Genomic DNA, 27,032 nt, shown 5'->3' with positions numbered 1-27,032 from the left:
CCCCCACAAAAGGCATTGTTAGTCTTTACATTGTTTTCATGTTATGCATTGATCTCAACCTTGATTGACTCCCTCATTCCTTCAGTACAACAACCAGGGACAATTTTAGGCTGTCTGCAATGGAGAATGCCGTCTATATACCCCTTATCCTTTAAATAGGGACAGGAAGTGTCTTCCTCTTCATGTCGTTGTGAGGATACAGTGATGGAGCACCCTTAGAGTGATTACATTATTGCTTGGAATCATTACACCAGGGGGCAGCTGGGTGGTGCAGTGGATAGAGCACCGGCCCTGGAGTCAGGAGGACCTGAGTTCAAATTCGACCTCAGACACTTAATTACCTAGCTGTGTGGCCTTGGGCAAGCCCATTGCCTTGTAAAAAACTAAAAAAAGGTTAAAAAATCTATAGAGAGGTTAGCAAGGTGGCTCAATGGATAGAGTGTAGGCCTTGGAGTCAGGAGGACCTGAGTTCAAATGAGACCTCAGACACTTAATAATTACCTAGCTGTGGGGCCTTGGGCAAGCCCCTTAACCCCATTGCCTTGCAAAAACTAAAAAACCTTTAAAAAAAATAATAGGGGAACTATGGGGGAGGGGTAAACCAACAGGAAATTTTCTTTTGCTTCCGCAATTTTTTAAAAAGCCTTCCTTTTTCCTTTTCTTGGATATCAGAAGTGTTTTGGGGATTGAACTTCTGCGCCCCGTTTCCCGTGATCGCCTCCCTCCTCCTTCCCAAGGCTTCTGCTCCCTCCCTCAGAGGCTCCTTCCTATCTGTCAGCCTGGCCCTTTGGGGTTTTCTGCGCCTGCGCCAATCCTTTGGGCCCCGCGGGGCCCCAGAGCCCGGGGTGAGGGCGGCCCTCCCCAGCCCCGGGCCGGCCCTCCCCGGCCGCCCCTGGGCTTTGGCCCCTCCTCCTCCCCATAGCGACGCGGGCCCCCAGCCTGGAGACGCGCCCTGGGCTGGGGGTTGCCCCTAACAACGGGAAGACGCCTTCAGCCAGGCCAAACGGGTCTCTGCAGTCGGCGGGCGGGCGCTGGCGGGGCGGGCGCCCGGGGGAGCCATGTCGGACATAGTGTGCAGGTGGCTCAACCAGGAGGTGAAGCTGTCCAAGACAGTGAGTGAGTGACCGGGCCCGGCGGGGGGCTGGCGGGGGGCTGGCGGGGGGCCGGGCGCGCCCGCGCCGCCGGGAGTTGAAGGCAGCAAGGGCGCCGGGGAGGCCCGGCTAGCGGCCCGGGCCCGCAGCAGCCTGGCGATTCCTGAGCTGGAAGGGGGATCTTTATTTTCCTCGAGGTCTTCTGGTTTGGTCTCCTCCAGTCTGCAGATCGGGAAACTGAGCGCCAAGAACCGTTGAGGCACTTCCTTCGGCCCCCACGGGTGTGAGCATCAGTAGTGAGCCAAGTCGAGAGATCCATCCCCCTTTGGTGACCTGAAACCTGTGGGACCCTTCTCAGAATAATGTTATTCATTCACAAGATAAAATACATCATTTACAAAGAAAGAATAACTGATATTGAAACATATATATTTAAATATCAATTATATCAATATCAGTATTGTATAATATCAAATATATATCAAATGTATCTATATTTAAAGTTCACAGACTTCAAGTTAAAAACACTTGCCTAGGGCCTCGAGCTAACCCTCTTAGCTATCTTCCACATGTGTCTGATATCTAAACTCATAATAGACACCCCTCTCTTTCCACCCCATCTAACCCTACATTTACTACCTTAGCAATTTAATTAAGATTTCACAGTATATCATATCATGAGGAATTTCTTTTCTCATTTGTGCAAAAAGAGCTTATGAATATCTTTTATAATATGAAGAGAACTATCAGGCATTCAAATAAATATTTGAAAAACATTGTAAATCAGAGATTTAGAACTGGAAAGGACCTTTATTTTAAAATGAAGGAAACCGAGGGCCAGAGAGATTGTTATTTGATTTTTATAAAGTTACACCAGCGGTAAAGCAAAGCAATATTTCATACCCTAGGTCTTTCATGGCTCAGATTTAGCGTTCTTGACATTGACCTCTGTCTATCATCACCTATCTTTCTATGTCACCAAGATTCATCCTTGCTTCATTTTGGCTGTTTTCTCCAGTAATATACAGATAACTCAAGTATTAATTTCAGGACTGATCCAAGTTCTGATGATAAGGGTAATGCTAACAAAGACTCCTATTTATAAAACATTTTAAGGGTTGCATACTGACTTGTTCATATTATCTAATTTGATTGTCACAACAACATTGTGAGGTAGATGCTTTTCTATCAGTACTTTCCATTAGAAAATTGTCTCATTTGCCCATTAGATTGTCACATATGGTATGCAACTTAATTCTAATTCTTCCCTGACTACCAGTCCAATACTCCATCCACTACCCCACTCTGCCTTTCCTGTATCATCATTAGATTTTGCTGTTCAAAATTTATCCCTATATGTGATGGTAAGGATTTTTATCACTTAATTTCTCTGGGTCTAAATTTTCCCAACTGTAAAATAAGGAGGATGGACTCAATGGTCCCCAAAGTGTCTCATAGCTTTTAATTCTGTGATCCAGTTTAGGACAATGGTCTTAAATTGGAATTATCTCACACTTGCTACATCCTGAAAATTGATAACCTAGGCCTCCAATGAACTGACACCCCAGCAAGAACAGACTGCTATATCTTTTTGGCAAAAGATAGTTAATTTCTATAATGATTTAACAACTTTTAGTGCTCTAGTCCCATTATTACAGAGCAAACTTCACTTGCTGACCTATTCATATGACTGTTATGTTCACAGCACTGTATGTACCCCAGCAGTCATACCTGCTTGGTTTGTCCCCGTTGTTTTGGCAGAGTTCATTATGCAGTCGATGTCATTTTATCCCTGGACTTTTGATAAAGAGATCAGTCTGTTCTTGATATAGTACCAGTTTCTTGAAACTTTTAATGGAATTGGTTTCTAAGGTATAGTAGTTATGGTGCAATTCCATTTCAAAACCATTTCTCCAAAGAGAATCATAGCTTTAGACATAATGTAGTTCAACTTTATGGATGGGGAAATTGTACCCAAAAGAAATTAAGTGTCACATATGTTGACTTTCACACTGTAGAAGGTTTCAGTAACAGTTACTTAGTTTTAAAAAAAAAAATTGTGTTCCTCAGCAGAAACTGATACTGTTTCTTTATCAAACTCCAACTCCTACAATGAGATATAATGGGCTCAACTGAGTACTCAGTTCTGTCTTGGTTTGTCCAAAATATAATATTAATAGTTGATATTTTTTACTCCTTCAGAAATTTCCTCTTCTTTTATTAAGCCAGCAAAAATGCAATATTGTTACACTTCTCTTTAGTAAAATTATAACCAGATTGTTTAGCCTAATTTGGCTTTATTTGCTCAGTAAAAACCATTTGCTAGAGTCTCCAGGGCTCAATTACAGATTGAAGCACTTAAAATAGATATATAAAATTAATAAAAAAACATAAGCAGAAGAGTAGCACCATTATAATTTTAATCAATTTTAGTAATGCCAGCTTGAAAAAAGGATGATTTTTTTAAGTTTAGAAGATTGCAACCCTTCAAGAAAAGGTCCTAAATACATGAGCTGTTATTAATAGAAAATTCCCAGCTTTTACTTCCCCGAAGTTTAAACCTTGTGGTGATTAGTAGAAATACCCTGGCATAATATAATACTGAGAACTTCGAGTACCCTCATTATATACTACATATATCCTTTCATTTTAACTGCTTGAACAGTATGTTGAGAAAGAGACAAACCCCAAGGGAACCAAACTCTAGACTGTGTAGTGCTTTTCAAGCTAAAGTTGTATGTTCATCAGTGGAAAATATATAGAAATGGTGTAGTATCTTCTTTGTTGTTAAAATACACAATTATATAGGCCATTCTGTGTTATATACTCAGTTTTAAATACTTTTAAAGAAAATGGGCAATCATGTTCAAGATAAACCTGAAGTAAAAAAAAAACAACTAATTTTCCAACTTTAATAAAGCCTACATTATTGATTATGGGCTCATGAAGGATTTTGCAGAAATTGGCAAATATACTTTGTTATACAGGATTTTTTGTTAATGGGTGAATCATGGAAGGATATTAAGGAATTAACTCTTAGATCATTTATTTCTTTAAACTTTTCAGTGGTAGTCCATATACTATCCTCATGTAGTACTTTCTAGGATTTATAATGTGATGGATAACTTGTTATGCTAAACACATTTCTTTGACTAGAACTAAAGGAATTCTTAGCATCATATTCTGGTTTCCAATTGGACAGAAAAATGAGATGGATTTTGATGATATATCTTAGGAATGTATGAAAACCACCAGCCTGGAAATCAGTTCCCCAATTCATGGAATGAAATACTTGAACTAAGCAATCTCTAAATCACCTTTAAATTCTCTAATCTTGTAGTTACCTTTGAGATTTTCTATAATATAGGAAACAAAGTATGAAAGATAAAATGTGTCCTGTTGCCTCAATGACTGATTCTGGTTTGCAGTTTGAAGAGAGGGAGTCAAGTCTGATCAATGTTAATTACAGTTGGTAAATGGCTGGATAGAGTCAAGTGTTGAGTCAAATGTATTTTTCTGCATGTCCCAAGAACCAAAGAATTAAAAGAATCTGTTTGGAGAAAAAAATAAGATCAAGGGATCCTTAAGTGGTACTACTCAATAGTCTCTTAATCCTTAGTATATTAAGAATTTTACTCTTAATGACATTGTAAATTTGACATCTACCATTTTATATGTAAGATTAGAATTGTAAAGATTAGAAAATGACAAATTAGTCCCAATACAAGAAAATCCAAATCTATTCCAAGGATCTGGCATTGGGAGTTGAGATGAGCTTTATGCATATTCATTAAACTAAGAATATTCAACAAGTTAAATTTAATAGTGATTACTTACAGAAAATAATCTAAGAAATAAGTAAGTAAATTCAAATTTACTATGAAATTGTAATAAAACATGAAAGGTTAATCTTAGCATAAACTTTATTTTTTGAGATTTAAGCAGTAATTTTACAACAGAAAAGTGCACATAGATAATAATACTGCCAGTAAGGTTTTGTATACTTGTATATATACTTTGTATATATTTTCTTCCTTAAGAATATGACTTTTATCTTCTTACTCAAGGAAGAAATTTTTGTTGTTGTTCAGTAGAACATAAGTCCATTTGAGGAGTTTCTTGGTAAAGATGCTGGGATGTTTTGTCATTTTCTTTTCCAGCTTATTTTACAGATGAAGAAATAGAGGCAAACAAGGTTAATTGACTTGCCCATAGACATATATTTAGTAAATGTCTGTGGCCAGATTTGAACTCAAGAAAATGTCTCCCTGATCCCAGGTTTCATGTTTTATCCATTGTGCAATTTAGCTGCCATCCAGTCAATAAGCATTTGTTAATGCCTATTGGTACAATGAATAATATTAGATACTTGGGAAAATACAAAGGAAAACAAATCCTCTGCCCTTAAGTATTATACGGTCTCCTAGGGATTGAGTTATAAAAAATTAGATAAATGGGAGTTCTCTCATTTCCATCTACCATAAAGACCAATTTAAATAATAAAGTATTCCAAAGAACTGTCAAACATTTTACTAGGATATATTGCTTTTAAATAGTTTTACTATGTACAGACATATGATATTTAATGTTTATCAATATTAGTATTAGAAAATGTCATAGTTCTTTTTATTTCTTATATTTCACAAATACTAAGTGTTGTCCAAAATTTGTCACAATTGTCAAGTAGTATTTGAAGGAAACAATACATCATAAAACTTCCAAATAGCTAACTCACTCCTCACACTTGGATGTATTCATAGTGTAACACAGGATTATTTTTCCCCCACTTAAACTGATATTGTTGGATAATCTAAAAGACCACTTAAAATCAAAGAATTTTAAAAATATAAAGAACCATTGAGCTAAAACTTTTTTCTTAAACATTTTAGAAAACTGATGTCCAGAGTGGTTAAGAAACTTGCTTAAGGCTGATTAATGGCAGATCCAGAGTCTTCTGACATCCAGACCAGAGTTTTTTCCATGATAGACCACAACCCTAACTTGTTTCAGACATCATATTCATCAGAAAATTTATTCCTTTTTTGTATCACCATAGCAATCTGATTTCAGTATTTTCTGGATAACTTGACCTTATTGTTCTTTATTGCAATGTAGCTCAGAATGAATAGGAGTTGAGATAGTGAGTCTAATGACTTATACACATTGTATAAAGCAAACTCAGACCATTCGTGTCTTTGAGTTTTATAAAACTTTTTTTTTCAAATTGCAGAGAAGATGATGGTGGGTAAATACATGAAACAAGTCAAAAAAAGGTAGCAGCAATTGGGATTTAATGTTAGATATTGAGGATTTTTGTAAAGTATATTAAATGTATTAAAGGAATAGGTTATCAGAGTTGATGGTTTCTATTTTGTACTGGAGAAAATATTAAAATAGAGCCAAGTTAATCTGTTTTTCAAGTAGATTTAGATAAAAGTTAGCTATTTGCTGAATATTGATCTTTTCATAAAACCATTCAAATTATAGTGTTGCTGTTCTTCAATCATTTTCAGTCATGTCTGAATCTTTGTGACTCCATTTCTTGGCAGAAGTACTGGAATGGTTTTGCCATTTCCTTCTCCAATTCATTTTCAGATGAGACTGAGGCAAATTAAGGTTAAGTGACTTGTCCAGGGTTACATTGTTAGTATGTGTCTCAAGAAGCCAGATTTGAAATCAGGAAGATGAGCCTGTTCACTGCATGACCTAGCTACCCCAAATTATAGAGTAGTGTCTAAATTTTATTTGGTTTGAATTTTTTCCATTGAACAATGTGGGGCAGAGGAAATTTGAAACTCCAAAAGTAAAAAAAAAAGGTAAAAACTAATTTTACATGTAATTGGAGAAAAATAAAAGGTTAAATCTTTAATTTTTCCCATTTTAATGATGTGGGGAAATACATGTCTTTTATAATAATGTTTTAAAAATCAGGACTTCCCAAATATGTAATCTCTTATCTATTGAGGACATATACATAAATGTGTAAATACATATGTATATATGAGTTACATGCTATGGAAAGTCTTTCCTGCATCAATCAATAAGGAAAGCATCAACTGTATGCCAGACCCTGTATTAAGTATATACCAACTATATATGCCAGGCCCATTGGGAATGCAGAGAAAGGACAGTCCTATATCTCCAGAAAATTACAATTTAATTATTGGGAGATTAGATAGGGAGTTGGACTAGAAAAATCTATTTTAAAAAAGCACCTTTCCTACAATTAAGATTCCCTGACTATCTCAGTAACCGTAAAGGATATAACTGCTTCCTGGGAGGGCCACATTGATGTTGCAACAGTCAGGTCAACTCAGCTGGCAACACTGTAGTCTCCACAGATAATTTGTGAAAAAGCAGAGTTCTCTATCTTATAGAAGTCTTTACATGGTCTGGATTCCAAACTTTCTCCAGTGAGAAGCTCTGGTCCAGGGCTAAATGAAAACACAAAACCTGACCCATCTATATACATATACTATACTTTTCACATACATATATACATGTGTGTCACATATGGATATGACATATAAATTAAATGGCACATATATGCATGCCCTATAAGCAAGCACAAATATTTGAGTTTTAAAATTAAGTAGAATCTTAAGCATAATAAGAGAATCTTTATTCTGTTTTATGGAGGGGTTAAGAGGAGGATCAGATAGCAACTGGATGGACCAATGTCTTTTTTCTTTTGCAAAGAGAATTATTGTTGAACTGAATAAAAGTGGTTATCAGGTAGGAGAAACCCAAAATTAGTGAGAAGAGATTAAAACAAAATTTAACTGCCAGCTTCAATAAATTCAAATTACTGGGCTTGGCAGGGGGAACTAATGAATCTTGAAGAAGCATCAGAAAAGATCATATGTTGTCCTAATTTTCAAAAAAGTGGAGTTTCTAAACTGTGGTGACATAAAGCTTAATTTTTATTTCCAGGAATAATTCTAGAACACATCAAATAGTTATAGAGCATCTGAGGACAGCCTATAATCACTTTTGAGTTCCTCCAAATAATCTAATCCAGGTTCAAAGTACTTTGTGGGCCAATGTTTACTTAAAAAAATCTCAGGAGCCCTTATTTCTGTACTCTTGTTTAAAGCTCAGTGAAGACCTGTGGCAAAGTCTGTCTAGGAAAAATAGTAATACAATATTTCTATCTACTTGGAGCATACTCTTCCACAAATAGTCACAGTGTCCGTGGGAAGAGTAACCATAATGTGATGAGTATTCATGAAAAATCATACATCATGTAGGGAGCATGTGGCCAGGGTGCATGTTTGGACATATAATACTGTGTGGGTCCATGTAACCAGAGCACACAAAGTGTCTTGGGTAGGAAATATATGTCCCCAGAGAACAGGAGAAAGGGAAAATTCAACAGGCAACCTATGTTTTGGGGTGGTGCTCTTGCTCTGTTTCTTGTGGGTCTCCTCCATATTGCTTCTTAGGTGGCTGCTTTTGAGTGGTGCTTTCCCTTTTATGGTCTCATGGTTACTGCAGGATGTAGCTACTTGGCACAAGATCCCACCTCTGCTTCTTCTAGATTTAGCAGGAGTCTTCTTCAGCTGGTCATCAAACTGGGGAAGAAGCCATAGAGCTGCTTTTATTCTCTTTGAAAGAATTTATAAACTCCAGAACCTTGACTATGATAGGCTTTTTCCTCTCCAAAAGGAGGATCTTTGAGAGTTCTATCTTTGAAACATGAAATCCATTTTTAAACCTTAATTTCTAGGTTACCAAATATAGTGTCTTTGTTTTAAGTCTCTCTAGAAACATTAATAATAAATGACATTTATGTAGTATTTATTATGTGTTTGAGTAAAACTCCAATTATCTTTTCTTGACAATAACTCTTGAGAGGTAGGGCTAGTCTTATCTTCATCTTGCAGCTAAGGAAACTGAAGCAAACAGAAGTTAAGTGACTTGTCTAAGAAAATATACATTTCACCTGCTATTATCAAACAGATTGCCAAACTGTATCAGATCAGAATAATTTTAGGGACTGCTTTTTTAGTAAACTTCCAAGAATTGTCTTTTCCTAAGGTAATCTAGGTTTTTCTTTTTTTGATCTTCCATGCAAATGAATGGACAAGAAAAAGGCAAAAGAGAAAAAAAAGCACTTAAACAGAGAGAGCCATTTAAAGGCAGCCTCCTCCAATTCTGCATTTCAAATTTTTGACTTTGTGTGTGTGTGTGTGTATCTAGCAACAAGGTTTTTTGTTTTGTTTTAACTAAGCCTTACTGGTACTTTGTAAATATATAGAAAGGTAAGTTAGAATCATTGAAGGCCTGCATGTCTTTTTTTTTCCAATCTATCATTTATTTAATGAGGGAGGAAGTACAAAAAATTAATGGCATGTCAGCGAAGGTGAGGTTTGGCAGGAACTTCATATGCTTGATATGTAAAGCTTTTTATAACATATTACAGAAAATTTTAGTTATCACTACTGTCACCTTCATCATAAATATTTGAAGAATGATTGAAAAATTACAGTTTATGAATACAATGTAATATTTTTGTTCCTTAAGGAATTATGAAAGGGTTTAGATTTAGAGAATCCTGAGGGGCCTTATATAAACTGAAGCCAAATGATATGAAAAGTAACCATAACTATTTAAACAATTACACAACACCATAAAAGAAAATAACTGTGAAATACTTTGTAAATGCAGACAGTACAAACAATCGATTCCAGTTGTAGACATTGCTTGTCTTTACAGTACTGTTTGTTAAAATAGGTCGTGATTCTGAAGTTGGAGCCCTCTTTGCTCCTCATTGTCACTTCCAAATTCTACCTCCAGTACTGTAACGTAATAGCTTATCTTCCCTTGAGGTTTATTCAATCCAAATTTTTTTTAAACAAGCAAATCATGTAGATTACTATCATTTGAATCCCTATGGCATTTCCTCTTCTTTTATTTTAGGAAGATTTTAGTTTGAGTTTTTCAATTTCCTCCCCATTCTTACTCCCCCCCCCCACAGAAGGCATTCTGTTAGTTTACATTGTTCTCATGGTATACATTGATCTCAGTTGAATGTGATGAGAGAGAAGTCATATCCTTAAAGCAGAAAAACAAAGTGTAAGAGATAGCAAAATTACAAAATAAGACAATGGTTTTTTTTTTTCCTAAATTGAAGGTAATAGAATTTGGTCTTGTTCAAACTCCACAATTCTTTTTCTGGATACAGATGGTATTCTCCAATGCAGATAGCCCCAAATTGTCCCTGGTTGTTGCACTGATGGAATGAGCAAGTCCATCAAGCTTGATCATCACCCCCATGTTGCTGTTAGGGGTACAGTGTTTTTATGGTTCTGCTCATCTCATTCAGCATCAGTTCATGCAAATCATTCCAGGCTTCCCTGAATTCCCATCCCTCCTGATTTCTAATAGAACAATAGTGTTCCGTGACATATATACCACAGTTTGTTAAGCCATTCCCCAACTGAAGGACTTTCACTTAATTTCCAATTCTTCCTATATGTCTTTAATAGAACTTTTTAAGCATGCCAGAATTTTAGAATCATCATAGTTCCATTCTGATAGGGCAGATTAGGGTAACACTGTAGAGATAATTTCTTTTGCTATTTGTGTGGACATGCTGGGTAAATGTTGATTTTAGTGTGATGATGTCAGGTAGATTCAGAACCAGTTGAATGGCTAACAACAAAGAAAGACCATTAACTTTTCAGAAAGAAGTCTTTAGTGCAGTGCCCTAAGGATCTGCCTTTGCCTCTGTGCATACTTATAAGTGGAAGATATAAAAGGCACACTTATCAAATTCACAGATGATTTGTTGCTAGGAGAGAAACAGAGTGGACACACTGGATGATGATGATGGGATTCTAAAACAACTATTGAATGGCCAAATTGCCCAAGATGAAATTTAATGGAGATAAATGCAAAATTATACACTTGGGTTTTAAAAAATCCACTTCACAAATATGAAATGAAAGTTGTATGACTAGATAACAGTTCTTGGAAAATTGTCTTGGGCTCATAATGAACTGGAAGTTCATCAGTTTGACGAGGCAGTTAACTGCACTAAGAAGCTTGGTCTTCAAAACTATTCAAGGAATGATTTACTCTATTATTGTGCCCTGGACAGAGTAATGGGATATCTGAGCAATGTATTGAGTTATGGGAACTGAATGTTAGGAACCATATTGATGACTTGTATTTTGAGAAGAGGCAAGCAGGATAGTAAGGGAACTTGAAAACCTACTGTGTGAGATTTTAAACTAAGAAAATGGGATGTTTGGGAAAAAAGACATTGTCAGAGATTGATAATTTCAAGCATTTGAAGAGACCATTTTATGGAATAAACATCTTAGTTGGATTTCTTGGTCTAACTTAGAACTAGGGACAACATATGCAACTTTTAATGATTCAGATTTCAGCTGTCTACTTTTAAAACCTCTCAATAATTAGGGCTGTACCAAAATGGAATGAAATGTCTTCTTTCACTGCCTTTGAGGTCTTTGAATAGAACTGGGGAACCAGTTTTCAAAGATATTATGTAGAAAAGTCTTTTGCTCTTACTGGACAAGATGGACCTTGGAGGTCCATCAATTCAGATATTCTGTGTTAGTATCTGGAAATATTTTTTACACAATCTTTCCTACCAGTGTAGTCACTTATTTAACCCATGTACCAGGGTATTGTTATCAGAAATAATAAATATTACATAAGAGGTTTTGTGACAATTAGCTCATATTCTATCTAGAACTTTCAGTCTCAGTAGTAGAATCCAATATACATCTTTCAAGATATTTATCATTGAACTTGATATTAAAATACTAAAAAGAACTTGAGGAAAAATGCAGACTAACACTGGGTCTGTAAGATATCATTACATTCTAGTACTAAATGTTGAGTCTTCCACTGTACCAAATATGCTAACAAATGCTAATGAAATGGTGAGAAATGTATCATCTGATCCTATAACCCATCAATAAATATGTACATGAGAGAAAATAGCATATAGGCTGAAAAAAGTGCTACTAGTCCACTGAGTTCTTAATTCAGATATCATCATTAGTTATTATAAATACTAGTTAAAAGTAACTGATAGTAACAAAGAATAATATGTTTTTGTAAAAGATGTGGAAATAATTTGGGATAGAGCTCTTTTGCCTTTTGATTATTTTTTTAGGAATTTTAAATGTTGCTGAAAATGTTCCATGTTATATCTACTAGTAAATAGTCAATAAATATTAAGAACCTACTATATGCTAAGCATTGGGAATACAAATTAGAAAAATGATAGCCTCTGCCTGCAAAAAGCTTACAATCTAATGAATAAAGATAGTACACAAAAGGAGGAACTACCCGAGGTTACCCAGTTCTCATGGGCATGATGTTCCTGTAGTGAAAACCAAAGAGAAGCCAGTGATAAAGGAAGGATGCTGAGCTGCACATCAATGGTTTTTCTTCCAAAGATGCTGCGCTTTTCTATTTAGCTAATTTGTACTTCTTCTATGATTTTTGAAACTTTATATGGAACCCAAGGGGTGCTGTAACTGTTTGACACTATTCCATGAAGGTTAGATACTATCAGTCAGATGCTCATCCTGACCCTCTAATTAGTACCACCTAACACAATCTCTCTGACTATTTCAGTTTAAATGCTCCACTGTGGACAATAACATTTACTTTATCAATCCAGTTTTTGATTCCGATCCCTATGAGGCAAACTTCTACCCCTTTGCTTTTTCTCTCCACTGGCTCTCTCCTCTCCTTACTTAATTACCTTAGTAATACATGAATAAATAGATAGAAAATAATTAAAATGAATATTTAATGGAAGTAATAAAAATCATTGTAATAAAACAGTATCAATTAGGCATGGTGTTAAACTCCCATTTACCTGCACATGTAACCCAAAATTTTGACCTCCCCTTCTCATTCCACCCCCAAAACCCACATTCTACCCCCAAACCACAAGCATAACCACAATCCCTAGAGGGGAAGAATGCACATGCAGTTTACTTATACCTCAGCTTAAAGATAGCTTTGATTAGGAGCTCATTTCACTGCAACCTCTCCAACACAAGCTTTGATCAATCTTTATCTCTCTACTTCTCTTCTCCCTGCTCCTGTCTCTGCTGCACTAAGCTGCAGTCTGGTAATGTCAAACACAGGGAAAGAATCCAACCTTGCTGGGCCCAGACAGATGCATCCTAATACTCATAAGTTTAGTCTCCACTACAGCAAAGGGAAACCAGGATGATTTGGTTGACCCTTTCTTTTTCAAAATATGCTATTTGCCCTCTCCCCACCCACCTACTCCATGATGATAGGTCCTTAGACCCAGCCTTTACCTGGTTCTCCAGCATGGCTTGAAGGGGGGTGTTGGGACCCCCAAGATGTGCTGGCCCTTTCTTCAGGCTGGGCAAAGGGGGCAGAAGTCTTCTAGTAGAGCATACTTGTTTTTTGTTTTCCTTTTTGCCCTTTTGGTCCCTGGAAGATGGGTTATTATTTCTCAAAAACTTCTTTTTATAAATCAAGGAATTAAAGATTTTTTGGTTTGTTTTGTGTGAATTTAAGACTCTCCTTTGTTTTATGCTCACTATTTTAAAATTATTTTAATCTTTTAAAAATTCAGGTCCAAAGGCACTTGAAAAAGACTTCTCTAATGGGTTCTTACTTGGCGAACTTCTGTACAAACACGAATTACAGGATGACTTCGGTCAATTTTCAGAAGGCAGGTAAGGATGCATATGCACCTATTGTTCTTAATGTTAGAATCTTGGGAAGGTGGGATCAGATGGACAAACAGATGTGCCCTTGAGGCTGCAAGGGTCTTGCCCCCCCCCCCAGTTCTACTGGGCCACTGTAAAGTTTCAGGGAATAGCCTCATGGTTCTTACCATACTTTTTTCAATTTGGAGGTTGAGATCTTGACTTGGGAGTGAGGAGAGAATATGAAAGAAAAACTGATGATTTGTCATGCAGTGACTTTCTTGAAAATGCTAGTGGGTTTTCCAGCGATAAAGTAGGATGTATAACCAGATGTACTCCAGAACTTCTTTCCTTGATGCTTAAAAAACAGTGATAGTTTGCTCAGTCCCCTCTTCTCCCTTAGGTAAGGTGATCACATTAGAGAAGTAGAAGTACATTGTTAGTAGTGATGAATCCTCACAAGTATGGAGTTCTTTTAGCTTTGTATCACACTCACAACAATACTCTTCTGGGGCCTCTCACCACCAAGTTTTAGGATGCTTTCACTTTTTGGTACCCAAGTAGCTTCTCCTGTATGCCTTTTACCCTTCATGGGAGAAGGAGGTTCAAGTGGTGAAGCATGGTAAATAAATGTGGATTCATATTCTTGGGGATTGATTTGAGAGTGAGGGTACTTTCATTACATATGAAAGGGTGGTTGAGCCAGTGCAGACACTGGCTGGACATTAGTGAATAGAGAAAAGTTGGGTACAGATTCAGAAAGTCCTATGGTTGTTAGTATTCTTCCCTATGTTTACCCTGTACCCACATTTCAATGTATAAAAACAGAATGATCTATGCTCGTAAGTTTATAAAGTCATTCCTTGGCAAACATCATGGGTGTTCTCTTCCTAGTTTGTTTTCAAGAAATGATAAGCCTGGGGCCTTGAGGTGTTTGAGTACATCTCAATTCATGATTCTTTGGTGATATTATAGTAGTTTAAGAATCTATGTTAGGAGGCAGCTAGGTGGCACAGTGAGTAGAGTACCAACCTTGGAGTCAAGAGAAACCAAGTTCAAATTCGACCTTAGATACTTACTAACTTATGACCTTAAGCAAGTCACTTAACCCAATTGCCCTGCAAAACAAACAGAAAATATTCTGTATTGTTATAGGGTAGAAGAGACCTTACCCGATTGAGACATATATATATATATATATATATATATATATATATATATATATATATATATATATATATATATGGGCTCTTTGAGATTTGCTCTGCCAAAAATTCATTAAGCCATTAATCTAAAGAGATGCCAATTGGTGAAGAATTTCTCTAGTATTTAGAGAATACATAGCCTATTATTGGTTCCATATTCAAAGCATCAGGATAAACTGGAAAGTGTGCTGGATTGGAATTGGAGGATGTGGGTTCAAATACTAGTTCTGCAATTTAATATCTGTACTAAATTGAGTAGACACCTGTGCCTCCATTTGCCCTCCTTGTAAATGAGAGTTTGGGAGGTTAGATGAGTTAGAGCTAGAAGAAACCTTCCAGCTCTAAATGTCTAATTCTGTAATCCATTCCAACTTGGTTGGGCACTGTAGGGTATTTCCAGAGTATTCCAACATGGGAGTATGTCCTTTAAAAGCCTGGGATCACCTCCATATGCCAACATAAGATGAGGTTTACTTTTGTTCAGTTGGTTTTTTAGTCATGTCTGACTCTTTGTGACCCAATTTGAAGTTTTCTTGTCAAAGATACTAGAGTGTTTTGTTATTTTCTTTTCCAGCTCAATTTACAGATAAGGAAACTGAGGCAGGCAGAATTCTGACTTATCCAGGGTCACACAGCTAGTAAGGGTCTGAGGCTACATTTGAACTCAAGTCCTCCTGATTCCAAACCTGCTGTCTTCTCTATCCACCCATCATAAGAAAGAAGAGAAGAGTTTTAGCCGAGAACACAGTATCTCTAGAACAGGTCAATTTCTTTAATCTTTTAAAATATCTTAATTTCCAAAGTTAAACTTAAAAAGCAGTCTTTTCAAAAATCTGAACATCATAAAAAGAACAACAAGTATTTGGGAAGTATTACCAAGCTATATTCTCCTCTTTTATTTCACAATCATTCTCAAACTCCATTATTTCATGTTTGGCTCTTCCCATATCTCCTGTGTAGACCTATCCTCTCATGAATTTGTACCTATTTTGATCAATTGTCTATAACATGAAGAAGTTGATCAGGCAAATTGTGTACTTAGTAGTAGCAGGTAGTATTTTTGGATTTGAATTTTAACATGTAAGAAAAAAAGATGATACTAGTCAAAATAAATCAGAATAGCAGTAACAGAGGGTCATTAATTATTGAGTCCAACTTTACCCTTCAAGCTAAAGGGAGCATGGTAAAATGTAGGACAGCTATATGGTTTTAGTGAGGTAGAAGGAGAATTGGAAAAATCATTTTTCTGTAGCCACTTTTAGAGGTCATTACTTCCTTCACTGACAATCAATCAAACAGCAAGAACTTATTAAATACCTACTTTGAGACAGCTGCTATGGTTGAAATAGAAGAACAAAAATGAAAGACCCCTCTTTGAAGTAGTTTATTATAGTCACTTGCAGGAGACAACATGTACACATATTAATTTTCAGAGATAATAAATACAAAGGAAATTAAGGAAGCAAAGCTCTGGTTGTTTTGAAGATTATATGCATCATATTCCTTTCTATCCTGGAAAAGCAGGAGGTTAGAGGTGAATCTTTTGTACCCTATATATTTGAATTTCAGGCTACTTTTTACATTTTTGGACAAACTATTTGGGTGATCCCCTTATGTCTATAACCACTTTTCCTCTCCCATTCCTTCCTTTCTCCTTTACCATAATATATCCTGAGATATATGGAGAGCTAATACAGAATAAGATCAATCCCAAAAGTTGAAAAATTCTGGGCTATTGGGTCAATTCTCACCTTCTTCTGTTTTCTCTTTTAACTTTTCTGGGTTCCTGATAAGCTCAGTCACCATCATTTGGGCCCCATTACTATTCTGAAATACTATAATATTCTGGTGATGATGACTTTTTTGCTTACAATGACCTTTTTGGGGAGAGTCATTTCTAACCTGAAGGAAATTATTCATACTCCCACTTCCAAAAAACCTTAGAATTCAGTCAATTGTAAGGCACACACCTATCATCTCAGTTCCCAAGAAGGACTAAGGTTGATGAATGTTTTGAACTTGGAAGTATTGAGTAGTAGTGGAATAAGTTGATCAGATGTCTACACTAAGTCTAGTAGCAATATGGCAAGAGTTGGGAAAATTAGACTGCCTAAGAAGGAGTGAACTGGCCTGGTCAAAAAAAGAACAGGTCCAAATTAGCCCTAGTGCTTGTCAGTATTGAGATCAGGCCCTCGAATACCATTGCTTTCTGAGCAAGATAATGAGTCGCAGCCTTTAAAAGAAAAGTAAAGGTGAGAGAATAGGATAGAAGAGAGAGAAGGGAGAACAGAACCTAGATTTTTCCAGTCATCATGGAACTGGCTCAAGTTCAGGACAGAATTCCTACTTATAACACAGAATGCAAGTCTGTCTTAACCAAATGACCTTTTGTAACAATCCAGGGCCAATATTTTGTGAAAGGGATAAATCTGATTTCCAACAAGATGAATATAATTTTATTCTTCTAGATCAATGCTAAGAAACCAAATATTTGAACAGCAGAATAAGTCTATATTCAATCTCTTCCTCCCTTAGACTATACTCCTTTGGGTGTCACATAAGTCAGTAAATTTGTGATTATATCAGTGACACATTGTAAACATAAACTGAAAAAAAAAGTTTTTCCTCTTCTCCTGAATTGTCACTTTTATGCCAGTTCCCAATTCTATGGTCCATTTTTAAAATCTTGCTTCAACTTTAATTTATTTTAAATTAAAAAATATTTTTCTCTTTCCCACTTCCTCCATATGAGAAAAAAAGTCTATACTGATTGTTTCCAAAATTATGTTTCATTGTGTATATCAAATTCATCACTTCCACAATCAGTATTTGTTGGGAGTTAAGAGCTGAACCCAGGTCTTCTTGGATTTGAGAAAAGTCCTCTTTCTCACTATCTCAATGTTTCTCAAATTGAAATCTAAAAATGTATTTATTTTTTTACATTTTTAAAAAGGACTACAAATTAGCTAAGAGTATAAAATTGATATAATACCATTTTAAAACCTTTTTATATTGTGGAGGCAACTCTGGGTTCTTAAAAGTAATGTAGAGAGAGAGAGAACAAACTTTCTTTTGCCAGTCTAGAAAAAGGCTTTGAGAATGGACTCAGAGAGATGAGTTTTGTATTTCTGTCATTCAAGAACCAAACAGCTCAGTTTGGGCTTACTCATTACCAAAACGATGATCTGAATTTTTTAGTAATGGAAACATGGATGAATTGTTGTTACTGGAAGAAGTTCCTATTTTGAATTATTGTTCATTACAAATAGCAGAACAAAATATTAGGTCTTAAATAGTTTGAAGGCATTTTCCCTGAGAATTGCCCATCCTAGAGGCAATATTCCTCACTCTGGAAGAACAGTCTGCCTATGGATATGGTTAGCCCTTCTGTTAATGGTGAAAAGTGAGCAGAAGATGTGCAAAAATGAACATGGATTTCCCCGGGAGGGTGAACTCTTCTCACTGTACAAAGAGAGTTATTCCCACAACACTTGGGGCACTAAGGGAGGAGAATGTCAGTCCCAAGACAAATAAGAAGAAAGGGTAGAGAGGGAGAACACTTTTTCCCAGAATACTTAACTTGCTCCTTAAGAAGTCATCATTTACATCATATACTCTGCCTCTAGAGCAAAGAAGTCCTTAAGGCTTAACTTGCACGCAAACAACTGTAGCACAGAGCCCATAATGATTATTATGTTGCATTTATTGAACCTAGTTAATAGGCAGTACATTTCTAATTTACGAATAGATTATATCTCAAATTTGGGGGAATTGTTTGGAACTCAGAAAGCATTTTCCTATTAAAACCACTGTTTCAAATGTTGGTTATATTACCAGGTCAAATTGCAAAAATAACCTATTTGAACCTACTTTATACAGTAATGAATAATATGTGAATGCTATTTACCCTGTTTACACTGTTAAAATTGGGGGCTATATTTGTGCAGGAAGACTACTTTTTCTTTTCTGTTTGTGAAAGAAGGGCTTATACAAGGTCTAAGTTAAAGGTAGGTAGTTTTTCCTTGTCATATTCTGACCTTTTTTCTCAACCCTCTCTCAAATCTTAGTGACCCTATTTTCAGGTGACTTCTGTGTCATAATACTCCTAAGAGTCTAAGATCTTCACATTGGTATCCTACTCCAGTCTGTCCTGAGATCCAAAGAAGTCCATGCCCTCAGAATAATATTCGTTTTCTTGTTTGTTTTTGCAAGGCAATGGGGTTGTGTGACTTGCCCAAGGTCACACAGCTAGGTAATTATTAAGTGCCCAAGTCTGGATTTCAACTCAGGTCCTCCTGACTCCAGGGCTGCTACTCTATCCACTGCACCATCTAGCTGCCCCCAGAATAATATTCTTAACTGAAGGCAGTGATAAATTTCAGTTAATGAAATTTAAGTTAATGAAATTAAAATGTGTTTTTTCCATTCAAGTTGAAGAAGATCAATCTATTGATGATCCCTTTTGAATGTCTAGGGACCCCAGGTTAAGAGCCCTTAATCTAAGTAAAAGATTTCATATTTCTCTGGAAAAAAGTCAGATTGATGACAGACAGCTTCCTCTTTCCTAAGTCTTTATTTTGCATCACCTCAAGATCATTTCCATTTTCTCTTTCTTTACTCCAGTTTTAGAAGAAAAGGGCTTGCTTTTTGCCAAATCAACTTCATTACTTCTTCATCCCTTCTCCTTAGGTGTCTTTTGGAAACTTATCCTTTTATGCATCTCTCTTTATCTAATTTTTACTCTTTTTATCCATTGACTACATCTCTACAGCTTACCAACATACCCTGGTTTCTCCTATTTTTAAAAATTCTTCACTTGATCCTACAGTCCTCTCAAGCTATTATCATGAATCTTCCCTTTCAAAACCAAATTCCTAGAAAAAATATCATGTATTCTTACTCTCTCCATTTCCTTAGTACCTACTCATTTCTCAATATCTACTGCAAGCTAAGTTTCAATTTCATGACTCAAATGAAACTTTTCCAAGGTTATCAATGATCTCTTTCTTTTAAAACTAAAATATTTAGGGGACACTAGGTGGTGCAGTGGATAGAGCACTGGCCCTGGATGCAGGAGTACTTGAATTCCAATCTGGCCTCAGAAACTTAATAATTACCTAGCCCTATGGCCTTGGGTAAGCCACTTAAACCCATTTGCCTTGCAAAAATAAAAACCTAAAAAAAATAAGATATTTATTAGATTTTTTATTGATGACTTTTGTTTTTTCATCACATGAAATTCCAAATATATTCCTCTTCCTCTCCTACCTAGTGATTCACTCTTTGTAACACAGATGAAAACAGACTGAGGATAAAAAGAATTAGCTTAATAAAAGCATCTCTGCTCCCCTCTACCTGTGAGCATCTGACCCATAGGCTCCATCCTATCTCTGTACTAATGGGAAAGGCATGCACATTTTCTCAGATCTTTTTTGGCATCAATTTTAGTTACTATAATTATGCAACATTGAATTTAGAGTTATTGTTCTTTCTGTTTAAATTATATGTATACTATACTTGGTTCTATTTACTTCGCTTTTATGTTAATATGCTTTCTATGTTTTTGGGAATTCTTCACTTTATCTCAGGTCTCTCTTCTAGATGTTTCTGCTACTATCATTCATAGATTCTTTTATCATCTCTCTCATCCAATGATTTCCAGTTCCTTTTCTAAAATTTTTTAAAGATAACTTATTTTTAATATTCTTTTTAAAAGAATTTCTGAGAAATTCTCTCTCTCGCCTCATTTTTTGAAAAGGAAAGCACTATGATATTACATGAGAAGTCATAGAAAACATCTTTCCACATTAGCTGTGTTACCATAAAAGCAAGAAAAATAAAGAAATTGAAAAATTTACACTTCATTTTGCATTGATCATTAATATACTGCTGCTACTATATACAATGATCTCTTTGCATCTCTCATCCTGCATCAATTTACATAGGACTTCCCAGGATTTTTCGAAACTACCCCCTTATCACTTCTTAAAGCATAATAGTATTTCATAAAAATAATATACCACATAGATGTGCATTATGAAACACTATTGTTCTATTAGAAAGGGATGGGATGGGAGGGATAGGAATTCGGAGAACCTGGAGGGATTTGCATGAACTGATGCTGAGTGAGATGAGCAGACCCTGAAGAACATTGTACACACAGCAACATGGAGGTGAAGACCAACCTTAATAGACTTTCTCATTTCATAAGTGTAAAAATCAGGGACAAGTTGGGGGTATCTGCAATGGAGAATACCATCTGTATCCAGAGAAAGAATTGTGGATTTTGAACAAAGACCAAAGACTGTTAACTTTAATTAAAAACAAAACCGTTATTTTATTATGTAATCTTGCTATCTCTTATTTTTTTTATTAAAGATATGATAGCTCTCTCAACACATTCAATTTAGATCAATGTATAGCATGGAAAACTAAGACTGCCTTCTCTGGGGGGGGGAAGGGAAGTGAGATTTGGGGAAAAATTGGAAAATTCCAAAATAAATAAATTTATTTTAAGCACTAAAAAACAATATGCACTATTTATTCAGTTGTTTCTCAAGTAATGGACAATTTCCTCATTTCTTTGCCATAACAAAAAGAGTTGCTTTAAATATTTTTGTACATAAGAGGATACAGACCTAGTGGTGGTATTGCTAGATCAAAGTGTAATAAGCACAGTTTTATAGTCCTTTGGACAGAGTTCCAAATTATTCTGCAGAAAGTTTGAACCAATTTCCAACACTCTCATAGTGCAATAATATTGTAGCTTTCCCACATCCCCTCTAGCATTTGTCATTTTCCCCTTCTATTATGTTTGCCAGTCTGATTAATGTAAAGTACCAGTTTTAAACTGTAATTTTCTAATAGCGATTTCAAACATTTTTATATGAACCTAGTGAGCTTTGATTTCTTCTTAAAACTTCCTGTTCATATCCTTCGAACATTTATAAATTGGAGAATTACTTTTATCTTTTATAAATTTGATCCAGTCTTTAAATATGAGAAATTAATCCATCAGAGAAATTTGTTGTAATATTTTTCTTCTAGTTTCCTACTTCTGATTTTATCTGTATTGGTTTTGTTTGTGTAAAAAATGTAAATTTCCTATAATATAAATTACCATTTTAACTCCCAAAGTCATCTTCATTTTTGATTTCATCATAAACTTTTCCCTTAGCCATAGACCTGACGAATAAAATTTTTCAGGTTTTCCTAATTTGCTTTTGATAGCATCCTTTATGTCTGAACCCCTCTTATTTCTTTGTTAGTACCAGATTCTTTTGATGGTTACTTCTTTGTAATACTTTGAAAGCTGATAGTGCTAGGCTGCCTTCCTTCACAATTTTTCTCATTAATTCCCTTGACATTCTATATATTTTGCTCTTCCACATGAATTTTGTTATTTTTCTAACTCTATAAAATAATTCTTTGGATGTTTGATCCAGATGGCACTGAATAGCAACATTAATTTAGGCAAAATCATTATTTTCTTTATAGTGACATAACCTATTTTTAAACAATAGATATTTCTTCATTTGTTCATCTGTATTTATGTGAAAAATATTTTGTTATTGCATTCATTATAGTTCCTGGATTTATCTTGCCCAATAAATTCCAAAGTATTATATACTATCTGCTGTTTGTTTAGTTGGAATTTTTCCTTCAGTTTTTGGCAATATCTAGAAAGGCTAATGATTTATATGTGTTGCTTTTATATCCTGAAATTTTCCTAAAATTGTTAATTGCTTAAACTAGGTATTAAGCTGATTACTTAGGTTCTCTAAATATACCATCATATCACCTGCAAAAGTGATCAATTTTCCCCTCATTAATCTATTCTTATTGCTTCATTTTTTCTTTTCCTGTTGTTAACTAGAATTTTTAATAAAGTATTGAATAATTATGTTGATAAGGGATATCCTTGCTTTACCCCTGATCTTACTGGGATAAGATTCTACTTTATTATAGATAATGTTATTCCTTGTTTTTGATGGAGTCTACTTATTATTGGAAAAATGTTATTTAACCATATTCTTTGTACTGTTTTTAGTAGAAATAGGTGATTTTGTCAAAAGCTTTTCTACACATTTTGAAAATTTCAGGTGATTTATATTATTTTTGTTATACATTTGGTCAATTATACATACAGCCTTGAAATCTTGGCATAAATCCCACTCAGTATACATATATATTGCTGTATTCTCATTGCTCTTATTTTATTTAAATTTTTGCATCAATATTCATTAGGAAAACTGGCTTATAGATTTCCTCTTTTTTTGTTCTCCTCACTATAGGTAACAAAATCATATCATAATTAATAGATGTGATTTGGTGGCACCTTTTTAAAATTTAAGGCATTGAGGTTAAGTGACTTGTCCATGGTCACACAGATAGGCAATTATTAAATGTCTGAGACTGGGTTTGACCTCTGGTCCTCCTCATTCCAGGGCCAGTGCTCTATCTACTGTGCCACTCAGCTGCCCCAGGACTTAATCTTTACATATTTTTAAAATAGTTTATTTATGATTAGAATTACTTGTACCTTAAATGGTAGAATTCATTTGTGAATTTGTCTGATCATGGGGATTTTTTTTCAGAAAATTCATTTAAAGCTCCTTCAATTTTTTTCCTGCTAAAATAAGGTCATTTAAGTATTTTATTTCTTCTTCTGTTCATTTAGACACTTTTTGTTTTTGTGAATATTCGTCCATTTCACTTAGCTTGTTGGTTTTAATAGCATATAATCGGGCAAAATAATTGCAAATAATAGCTTTAATTTCATCTTCATCTTGGTAGTACATTAATTCATTTTTGATAATGTTAATTTGGTTTTCTTAAGTTTTTAAAAGACAAATCAATTGATGGTTTATCTCATTTTATTGATTTTTTCATCTAGTCTTAGTTATTCAATTTTTGGGAAACTTTTAGTTTTATTGATCCATGATTTTTATGATTTCTATTTTGATGTTTCATTAGGGAATTTTTAAAATTTATTCTTTTCTTAGGTTTTTATTTGGATGCACAAGTCATTGATTTGCTTTTTCTCTTTTTAAATCATTGTAAATGTCTAAAAATATAAAATTTCCTTTAAGCACTTCTTTTACTAAATCCCATTAATTTTAGTATATTGCCTCATGATTGTCATCCTATTTAATTAAATTATTGTTTCTTGGATTTGATCTTTGTTTCACTCATTCTTTGGGATTAGAGTATTTAATTCCATTTAAATTTAATCTATGCTTCCAAGACCCTCTATTGAACATAATTATTATATTATGACCTCAAATGGATATATTTAATAGTATTGCTTTTCTATGTTTGTGAGGTTTTTAATGTCCTAATATATGATCAGTTTTTATGAAGGTAACACATGCAGCTAAGAAAAAAAGACATGCTGGGGCATCTAGGTGGCATAGTGGATAAAGCACCAGCCTTGGAGTCAGGAGTACCTGGGTTCAAATCCAGTCACAGACACTTAATATTAACCAGCTGTGTGGCCTTGGGCAAGCCACTTAACCCCATTTGCCTTGCAAAAAACCTAAAAAAAAAAAAAGACATGCTTCTTTTATTCCCATTTAGTTTTTTCCATAGCGTTATCATATCTAAATGTTCTAAAACACTATCTTCTTAACTTTTTTTCTTATTCATTTTATGATTATAATTATCTAATTCTGAGAAGAGAAACTATATCCCATTACACCACTAGTACAGTGCTACTGGCTGTTTCCTTCGATAACTTTTCCTTTAAGAATTTACATGCTCAAGGGGCAGCTAGGTGGTGTCGTGGATAAAGCACTGGCCTTGGAGTCAGGAGTACCTGGGTTCAAATCTGGTCTCAGACACTTAATAATTACCTAGCTGTGTGACCTTGGGCAAGCCACTTAACCCCATTTGCCTTGCACAAACCTAAAAAAAAAAGAATTTACATGCTCTGTCATTTGGTATATATAAGTTTAGGATTGCTATCGCTTAATTGTCTGTAGTAACATCTAGCAAAATACTGTTTTGCTGATTATCTCTTCTAAGTAGGCTTATTTTTGCTTTTGCTTTATCTAAGATTGTGATTGCTATTCCTGACTTTTTTAAACCTCAGCTAAGCATAATAAATTCCACTCCAGCCCCTTGTTTTTAAACTCCTTTTTGATTCAAGTATTTTTCTTGTAAATATCATATTGTTATTTATGGTTACTAATCCATTCTGCTTTCTGCTTCCATTTTATGGGTGAGGTATCCCACCCCAGTTTTGATTACTGTGTATTTCACTTCCTCCTACTTTCTTCTGTTTATTCTTCTCTTTCTGTTTTTATCTGTTCATTATCAAAAGTGTTTTGCTTCTAACCAGTGCTTTTGGTATCACCTCTTATCACCAATTCCTTTTCTCCCAATCACTTCCTCTCCTACTTCCATACATATATATATATATATATATATATATATATATATATATATATGTATATATGTAATCTTCAAACATTGTCCATGACATCCATTTAAAAGCTCTTCCTTATGTGCCTTTTTATGTGAGATAATTTTCCAAATTTTTCTGATTCCATTCCTCCTTTGCTCTACCCTTTATTTTCAGGGATTGTTCCAATATAATCAACTTAGATCCATGCCTTCTGTCTTTGTAGGCTGCTTCTAACTGCCCATATAATAATAAAGTTTTGAGCAGTTACAATTATTATCTATCCATATAAGAATGTTAGCAATTTAAGTTTTTTATGATCCTTATGATTTTTTCCATGTCTACCTTTTTTACTTCTCTTGAGTCTTGTTTTTGAATGTCATATTTTCTAATTAGCTATAGTCTTCTAATCAGAAGTGCTTGAAAGTTCTCTATTTCATTAAATGACCATTTTCCTCTGAAGAATTATACTCATCTTTGCTTGGTATATTATTCTTGTTTGTGTAATCCTAGCTCCTTTGTTTTTTGGAATATTATAACATATTCCAAACACTCCTAAATCTTGTATAATACTGACTGTGATTCCACAATATTGAAGTGGTCACTTAACTGGGTGCTTGTAATATTTTTAACTTGATCTGGTAACTCTAGAATTTATCTATAATATTTTTAGGAGTTTTCAGTTTAGGTTCTCTTTCAAGTGGATTGATTGGTGATTGGTGGATTCCTTTCATTCCTTTTTTACCCTTAGACACTAAGATACTTGGACAAATTTCCTTAAAAATTTCTTGAAATATGAAGACTAGTCTCTTTTTCTTTAATCATGGATTTCAAGTAATCCAATAATTCTTCAATTATCTCTCCTTTCTCCATCTATGTATAGATGAAATATTTCATATTTTCTTCTTTTTTCTTCTTTTGACTTTGTTTTATTGTTTCTTGAGGTCTCATCGTCATTAGCTTCAAATTGCTCAATTATAGTTTTTAAGGAATTACTTTACTAAATGAGTTTTTGTACTTCTATTTCCATTTGACCTATTCTGCTTTTTAAGTTCTTTTCTTAGTGAATTTTTGTTCCTTTTTAATTGCTGTATGGCCAACTTTGTTTATAAGGTGCTGGTTTGCTTCAGTATTTTTTGCCTTTTTTGTTATTGCTGTTCAGTCATCTAAGTCATATCTGCCTTGACCTTATGTGGGGTTTTCTTGGCTAAGGTGCTAAAATACTGAAATGTCTTGCCAATTTTTCTTCAGCTCATTTTACAATTAAGAATCAAAACAAACATGGTTAAGTAACTTGTCCAAAGTTACTCTGTCTGAGGTCAGATTTGAATTTTTGTCTTCCTAACTTCAGGGCTGGCACTCTATCCTCTGTACCACCTACCTGCCCTAAGAAAGCTGTGTCTTTTATCAACATAATAATTCTTTTTTAAAACTTTTCTTGGGGGGAGGCTAGGTGGCACAGTGGATAGAGCACTGGACCTGGAGTCAGGAGTGCCTGAGTTCAAATCCAGCTTCAAACGCTTAATATAATTACCTAGCTGTATGGCCTTGGGCAAGTCACTTAACCCCCATTTCCTTGCAAAAAACCCTAAAATAATTATTTTCTTATTTAAAATTTTCTTGTCATTTTTCACCCAAGTTTTACTCTACC

General features: G+C 34.9%; 1 protein-coding gene across 1 annotated transcript in view; it reads left to right on the top strand.

The window, feature by feature from the left end:
- The first annotated feature begins 819 nt into the window (after nucleotides 1-819).
- Nucleotides 820-27,032, top strand: part of SPEF2 (sperm flagellar 2) — a 374,057-nt gene continuing 347,844 nt past the window's right edge. The window contains 2 exon segments of the mRNA XM_074206967.1: nucleotides 820-1,116; nucleotides 13,696-13,798. Coding sequence (XP_074063068.1) covers nucleotides 1,059-1,116; nucleotides 13,696-13,798 — 161 coding nt within the window. The 5' untranslated portion in view covers nucleotides 820-1,058.

Source organism: Macrotis lagotis, chromosome X (genome assembly GCF_037893015.1).
Source record: "Macrotis lagotis isolate mMagLag1 chromosome X, bilby.v1.9.chrom.fasta, whole genome shotgun sequence".
Classification (NCBI taxonomy): Eukaryota; Metazoa; Chordata; class Mammalia; order Peramelemorphia; family Peramelidae; genus Macrotis; species Macrotis lagotis.
The sequence above is the reverse complement of the archived record's forward strand: the minus strand, read 5'-3'. Positions and strand labels throughout refer to the sequence as shown.